This window comes from Garra rufa, chromosome 22 (genome assembly GCF_049309525.1).
Source record: "Garra rufa chromosome 22, GarRuf1.0, whole genome shotgun sequence".
In the NCBI taxonomy this organism is placed as follows: Eukaryota; Metazoa; Chordata; class Actinopteri; order Cypriniformes; family Cyprinidae; genus Garra; species Garra rufa.
Genome location: NC_133382.1, coordinates 35,411,976 through 35,420,123, shown reverse-complemented (window position 1 = coordinate 35,420,123; position 8,148 = coordinate 35,411,976). Strand labels below are relative to the sequence as shown.

General features: G+C 27.9%; 1 protein-coding gene across 1 annotated transcript; it reads right to left on the bottom strand.

Moving 5' to 3' along the window:
* Positions 1-1,173: 1,173 nt before the first annotated feature.
* On the bottom strand, positions 1,174-7,323 carry LOC141298427 (E3 ubiquitin-protein ligase TRIM39). Its single transcript, XM_073828950.1, has 6 exons — positions 6,825-7,323; positions 4,711-4,806; positions 4,294-4,524; positions 4,160-4,182; positions 3,804-3,922; positions 1,174-2,059 (listed from the first exon to the last, which is right to left on the bottom strand). The coding sequence occupies exons 1-6, from the start codon at positions 7,236-7,238 to the stop codon at positions 1,524-1,526; spliced, it is 1,419 nt and encodes a 472-aa protein (XP_073685051.1). The 5' UTR covers positions 7,239-7,323; the 3' UTR covers positions 1,174-1,523.
* Positions 7,324-8,148: the final 825 nt, after the last annotated feature.

Here is an 8,148-nt window from a genome sequence, read left to right as displayed (position 1 = left end):
AGTGTCATCTAATATGCTTTTTTGCTGCTCAAGAAACATTTCTTATTATCAATGTTATATCAATGTCTTTTTTAAATTTCTTTTATAAATAGAAAGTTCAAAAGAAAATGATTTATTTAAAATAAACATACCGTCACTTTGGATAAATTGTATGCAACCTTGCTGAATAAAAATATTAATTTGCCTTAAAAAAAACTGTAGTGTTTATTAAGCTTGTCAGAAATAAAATAAGCTTGTTAAAAGGATAGTTCGCCCCAAAATAGAAATAGTTACCTGAAAAAATAAAATAAAATACAGTAAGTGTGTTAAAAGGATAGTCCACCCCAAAATGTAAATTGTTACCTGAGATAAAATAAAATAAAATAAAATAGAATAAAATAAAATACAGTAAGTGTGTTAAAAGGATAGTTCACCCAAAAATGGAAATTGTTACCTCAAAAAAATAAAATAAAATAGAATAAAATAAAATGTGTTAAAAGGATAGTCCATAAAAAATTTAAATTGTTACCTGAGGAAAGAAAAAATATTTTTTATCATTTTCTGTTAAAAGGATAAAATAAAATAAAAAATTGTTAAAATGATAGTTCAAGCAAAAAATGGAAATTGTTACCTCAAAAAAAATATAATAAGCTTGTTAAAAGGATAGTTTCCCTTAAAATGAAAATTGTTACCTAAAAAAAAAATTAAATAAAATAATAAAATAATTAAAATACAATATAATAAAATAAAAGAATATAAGCTTGTTAAAAGGATTGTTTCCCTAAAAACTGAAACGGTTAAATGAAAAAAAAAATAATAAAATTGAATAAAATACAAAATAAAATAGTTAAAAGGATAGTTCACCTCAAAATGGAATTTGTTACCTGAAAAAAATAAATAAAATAAAAAGCTTGTTAAAAGAATTGTTCACGCAATAATGGAAATTGTTACCTGAAAAAATAATAAAATAAATTTAAATAAAATAAAATAAGATGGTTAAAAAGGGTGGTTCCCCCAAAAATGAAAATTGTTACCTGAAAAAATAAAATAATAAAATAAAATAAATAAGCATGTAAAAAGGGTAATTGTTACCTGAAAAATTAACCACGATAATTGTTACCTGAAAAAAATAATTAAAATAAATAATTCAAATACAATATAATAAAATAAAATATTATAAGCTTGTTAAAAGGATAGTTCCCCCCAAAACTGAAACTGTTACCTGAAAAAAATAAATTTAATTAAAATAAAATTGTAACATAAAATAAAATAAAATAAAATAATATAAGCTGGTTAAAAAGGGTAATTGTTACCTGAAAAATAAATAAATAAAATAACAATAACCACATTATTCTTTTGTAATCAGCATAAGAAATTCATACAGATTTGGAACAACTTTAGTTAACTTTAGACAATTCTGTCATTATTTACTCACAAATAATGACAGAATTGTCATTTTTGGGCAAACTGTCCCTTTAAATCACTCTCATTCAAGTTCAGTCCTTCCAGCTCAGAAAATGATCAATAATGCAATGTCTGTGGAGTTACTCCGTGTACAAAGACACCTTCTCCTCTAAAATATGCATCGGATGTCTTTTACATGTATTGGAGAAATACGGAAACACTTTTTCTGTAAACTTATTCTTATACTTGTACAGCATAGAGTTGTCAACGGCGTCCGAGAACATCACTCTTCCGGCCTCCCAGTCCAGCTGAACCCGAATCTTCTGTGGTTTCTTCTTGAGCATCAGAGGAGCGCTGGTGGCCGTCCGCGCGCGATACTCTCCTCCGTACAGGCAGATGGTCCACATGCCGCGCTCCGGACTCGGTGGGAACCACTCTTTGCGCTGCACACTTTCTTTGACCACCCCGAGGGCCCATTCGCTGCAGTCGCCCACCTCCACGTCCCAGCTGTGGCGGCCGGAGCTGAAGCCCTCGGAGCCCAGGACGCACTCGTAGAAGCAGAAGCGCTCAGGGTTGTCCGGGACCTGCTGGTCTTCTTCGGAGTAGCGGATGGTGGTGAGGTCGTCGGACAGAGTCACGCAGACGTCTGAGGTGTTCGGGTCGAGGATCACAGGAGCTGAAGGTTTGACAGGTATACAGTTTAGTCAATGGCAAGGTTTAAGGCAGTTGCAAGTGATTAAAATGGATATTCATAAACAAAAATGTAAATTCTATGTAAAATTCTAGTTTGTGAAATCATCAGTACAGTGTCAAAACAGTAAGTGTTTAGTTCTTCATTTTTTTTACTTTAGCATCTTATGTTTAATGTGTCACTTGATGCTTTTGATAACAAAATTTTACAGTCGACACGTTTTCTTTTTTTATTTAATGAAAACTTTATTTTTGTTTATATAATGTAATAAAATGTTTTAATATTAAACATTTTATAGTATTTTTTGTGAATTTTGTGTAAACCATTGAAAAAAGTATTTTATTTTATACGTAATCACTTTTACATTCCTAATTTGTATGTTTTAAAACTTTTTATTTTATTTTATTTTATTCAACTAAAGATTAGTTCTGTAACAAGGATGAGAGAGTTGTTGTTTTTTTGTTGTTTTTTTATATTTTACTTTTATTTTATTTTATTCACTCGCCCCTGAAGAATGAATAAAGACCAGACAAACCAAATAAATATTTTAAAAATGTAACTGTTATTATTTTTTTATATATTTTTTTTAATATATCAAAATAAAATATTTTAATTTTATTGTAATTTATTCACTCGCCCCTAAAGAATGCATTAAGACCAGACAAACCAATTTAAAAAAAAATAAAAAATTTAAAAAAGTCATGTATTTTTTTTTTATAAATATTTAGTTGTATTTATTTATTTATTTTATTTTTTGAACTGTTCATTTTTTAATTAAGTAGTATTTTTTTATATATTTTAAAATAAAATTAAATAATGTATTTATTTTTTTTTTTTATTGAACTGTTATTTTCATAAAAAATTAACTAGTATTATTTTTATATATATTTTAAAATAGAACTAAATATAATATAAAATATTTTATATGAATTATTTTGTTTTATTTTAAATAATTGTATACAAAAGCTTTAAAAATTTAGTTAGTGAAGAGTTAGTAACTAATGAATGTAGTTTTATTTTATTCACTCGCCCCTAAAGGATGCATAAAGACTAGACAAACCACTAGACAGCCTGTAAATATGTAACTGTTATTTTTTTATTTTATATTAATTATTAAAGGCATAAAGCATAAAGATGCATAAAGACCAGACAAACATAGATACATATTTAAAAAATGTAACAGTATTTTTATTTTATTTTAATTAGTATTTTATATATTTTAAAATAAAATACATTTAAATATTAAAAATTAAATATTTTTTTTTATATTATTTTATTTTATTTTGTATATTTATTATATTTTATATTTAATTTTATTCACTTGCCTCTAAAGGATGCATAAAAACCAGACAAACCAGATACATATTTTAAAACTGTAACTGTTATTGAGTTTGTTTTTTATTTTATTTTATATTTTAAAATAAAATTAAATTAAATATTGAGTACTATTTATATTAATTATTTTATATTGATTGTTACATTTATTTTATATTTTATAAAGAAGCTTAAAGACCAGACAAATCAGATACATGCCAAAAGTCTGGGTCTATAATACTAGGGGTACAGCAGATGCTTTTTTTTATTTTTTTTAACCTTTTTTAAATAAATCTTATACCTTAATTTCTATATATTTCATTCATGAACCAACCTTAATATATATTTTCTAAATAGCAATACTGATGGCTTTCTGAGCACAACATAAGACATGTTGTGTTGTGTTTGCTCTTACTGAATGTGACGGCGGTCTGCATTTTCTCCCACACTCTGAACTTGAGCGAGCCGATGTGTTTGGCCACATCAATCAACGCTTCAGAGATTTCCACTGGATCCTGAACGGTGCAGTCCGTCCTGGGACAGAAACAGAGAACCTTTATCAAATTAACTGTGAGGTTCATCTGAAATTGAAAATGAGCCTCAGTCAACAAAATAAAAAAACATTACTAAATACTTGTGGCTGCAGGCTGCTAAACCAATTACCCTGACTATGTTTATTTTGTGCAATGCAAATGCAATGCAATGCAATGCAATGCAATGCAATAAAATGCAATGCAATAAAATAAAATATAATAAAATAATTGTTTTTACCGTTCTGAAGTCTTCTTGTAGTTCTGTAATAGATAGTAATAGATATGCATGTAATATCTAAATATTTAACTAAAGAAATATAAAATTTCTTTCAATCGATACTATTAAAATAAAATATTATACATTTTTCTTACCTTGAGAAATGCCACATCATCAGCGCTCATGGCCTCTTCTGTTGAACTAATGGCTTCTCTTAAGGTCATAATCTCATCTGTTAGTTTGTCCATCTTTTCCTTCATCTTCTGGCTCTTCTGCTCCTCTTCCTCACTTAGTGCTCTCAGCATGGAGATCTCCTCATCATGGAGGAACTGATGGAGCTTTTCAAAGTTCTCCTTTATCAGACGCACTGTGTTCTGGGCCTGTCTCTGTCCGGAGAGGTGAGAGAATTTCAGAAAATACTGCCACCTTAATGTGTTCATGCAAAGCAAACTAATTACTGTAGCACATAGTCACATTCTAAACTGTTCTGTTAAAATATGCAAAAGTCCCAAAACAGCCTGAATATCCTGTTAAAGTTGGCTTGCATTGATTTTTCGACTGTGAGATGTTACCCTGATGTGTTCTGAAGTTTCCTGGCAGGTTTGCTTGGCTGTGTTCAGCATCTCCAGTTTCTCCTGCAGGGGTCTGAGAGCTGCTCTCAACTCCCTCTGAGAACAAAGTGAATCATGGTCAGTTCTCGCAGTTCCTCTGAAACTACATCATGCACAATAAACACACATACAGTACTGATATAACAGAACCAGTGTTCACTGCGATTCAGTCCTACAATTTAGTTCCACTAATTATGAACTTATTATCTATTTAGGTGTTCTTGCAGAGTGTATAATCTAGTCTTCTTTGCATTCGATTATCACAGCAGCCTACATTATTATAACTTATGAGTCAACTGCTATTTTTTAGATGCTGTGAAACATATCTAGTTTAATAAAGGAAAATTACATGTATATAAAATTGCTGGAAAAAACTAAACAAAAAAAGACAAAATTAACTAAAGAAAAAGAAAAATGTTTAATATTAAAATATTTAGTAATTAAGTAACTAAAATATACGTAAATATATCACAAATATATTTTAAAAAATGTTTTAACAAGCATTACAAGCTTGAAAAAAAATTGTGCATTTTTAGGAGATATATTATTTATATTTATTCATTTAACGGATGCTTTTATCCAAAGTGACTTACAACTGACGAATACAACAGTGAAAGTGATTTTGTATGAAATAAGAAAAAAATTCAAATGTTTACACAAAAGTCAGAAAAAATACTATAAAATGTTTAATATTAAAATATTTTATTACAATATATAGACAGTAAATAAAAATATATAAATATTTATTTGTTAATTATTAGTTTTTAAATTAACAAGACTGCCATTCAATTTTGAATGTTTAATATAAAAAAAAAAAAATTTGTATTTTAATATTTCTTTTTAAATGATTTGTTATAAAATTAACAAGACTTTTTTTGATAAAAATATTTGGTACAGTAATTACTATTAAAATAATTACTATGAAAATGTTAAATATTAAATTACTTATAAAATATTTATTACAATACATAAAAGAGTAAATATAAAAATATAAATATTTTATTTAAATATTTATTTTTAAATTTATTTTATATAATAACATTTTATATTTATTTATTTGTAATAAAATTAACAATATTCAAATTAATTAAAATATACTATAAAATGTTTAACATTGAATATTTATCACAATATATAAAAAGTAAACAAAATATCCATATTTTTATTATTATTATTTGATATAAAATTAACAAGACTGCCAACTCAAAACTGGACATGGTACAATAATAACTATTAAAAATTCATATAAAAATGTTAAATAATAAAATATTTAAAATAAAAAAATAAAAAATATGATTATTATAATTAAATATTAAATAAAAATATGCTAATATAAGATTCAATTATAAGATTAACATAACTGCCATTAAATGTTGAACTCAAAACTGGACATGGTAAAGTAATTTGGGATTACACTGAATTACTGTAAGCCTCAAAATGATTTACGATTATTAATTTAGCAGATACTTTTATGCAAAACAGGAACACAAGGAACACAAAAAGCGATTTATAAGGGAAAGTGATTTTGTGTAAAATAATATACTATAATATAATAATAACAATATTTACTCAAAATGCACTAAATAATTATAAAACTTTAATATTAAAATATTACATTTTTGTTAAAAAAAAAAAAAAATATATATATATATATATATATATATATATAGCCTATATATATATATATATATATATATATATTAAACATTTATAAAATATTTTTAAGTAAATAAAAATAATGTATACAATTGAAACATTAAAATATTAACAAGATATTATTTAACTCAAAACTGGACATAGCACAATAAATTGAAATTTACACACTTGAAAAACCTTAAAATGGCAAAATATTGGATGATTTTTGAGCCTTTCAGAAATTTTGGACTACTGCTAAAAGTCAAACATGTTTATTGGCTGTATAACCCAAAAGACCAATTATCAGTCAATCACTTCTAAAATCATGCAAAGTTTTCATAACAGTTCCTCCAATCATCATATTATAAAATATTTTAACAGACACCATCAAGTTTAACAGCTGAAATGTCACAGTATGTTTTCATGCACCTGTTTCTCACCTTACACTCTTGTGTGGCGTCTTCTATGGAGCTGCACTCATGATCTTCATGTTCCTCGCCCTGACACTGATCACAGATCAGCTCCTCGTCCTCCATACAGTACTGAGTTAGTCTCTCTCTATGCTGTCTGCACAGGTCTCCATCATCCGCTGTCTCTCCTCCCTCCACGCTGTTTCCCACCCGCCGCGGCTGCCCTTGAAACAGCGAGTCGAGGAGTCCCTTCAGCACGCTGTCCAGCAGCTCACGCCCGTAGCACTCTGTACAGCCTGGCCGGTCCTGCCCAAGCTCATCCTGGCACAGCTGAAGGCAAGCCTGGCATAGAGTGTGTCCGCAGGGCAGCAGTAGTGACCCCTCACCCTGGCAGCCTGGGCACAAGGAGTCACTGGAGGAGAAAGAAGGTTGATCGTCAGACATTATGGTAGCTTTCTGGACGTTGCTGTTGTCTTCTAAATGTCCTTCCTCTCTTAATGTCTGGTCTGCAGCTCTCTGGTTGTTACACAATCACTGCTGTGCACTGGGTACCAAAGGAAATCCCCGTTTGGATAGTCGGTGGTCTATTTATAAGAGAGTTATTTTGAAGCAAGCTCTAAGTTGTTTATATGCAATGGTGTCTGTGTGGAGAGTTTCGCTTGGTGCTGATCGTAGGGTAAGAGTCTGTTGCTGAGTCACTAGTGTGTGTGTGTGCGGTTGTGCAATAAAACGTAAAATGATACCACTTTCCTCAAGTGCTCGAACATGAGTCAAAAGCAAATCACTTTCATCTGCACCAATGCGAAATTTCATCACACTGACAGAAGTGTTCCACAGTTTATCTGCCGAAAATTCTTTTCTGAAACATTTATGGAATCTGAATATTGTTTTAAAAAATAAAATAAAATAAAATTTCATTAAAATGGTACATTTTTGTCATCATTTTTGAAAATTTAAGGAGTTATGTTTTCAGGTGATTTCTAAGTATTGTTAGCCTAGTGAGTTTCTCACAACAAAGTGTTTTACATAATTGATTTAAATATTGATTTTTAAATATACACATATAAACTAATTTATATCTATTATAACTATGATAAAGTATTGTCTTCTATAAAACAGTTAGAAACAAATTTGGATGATGATACTATGAAATCACTATATATATATATATATATCTTAAGACACATTTATTTTTACACCTATTAAGATAAATGTATTATAAAAAAAAATATATATAAATATATAAATATATAAATGTATATAAATATAAATGTATATAAATATAAATATATATATATATATATATATAAATAAATAAATAAATAAATAAATATATATATATATAAATATATAA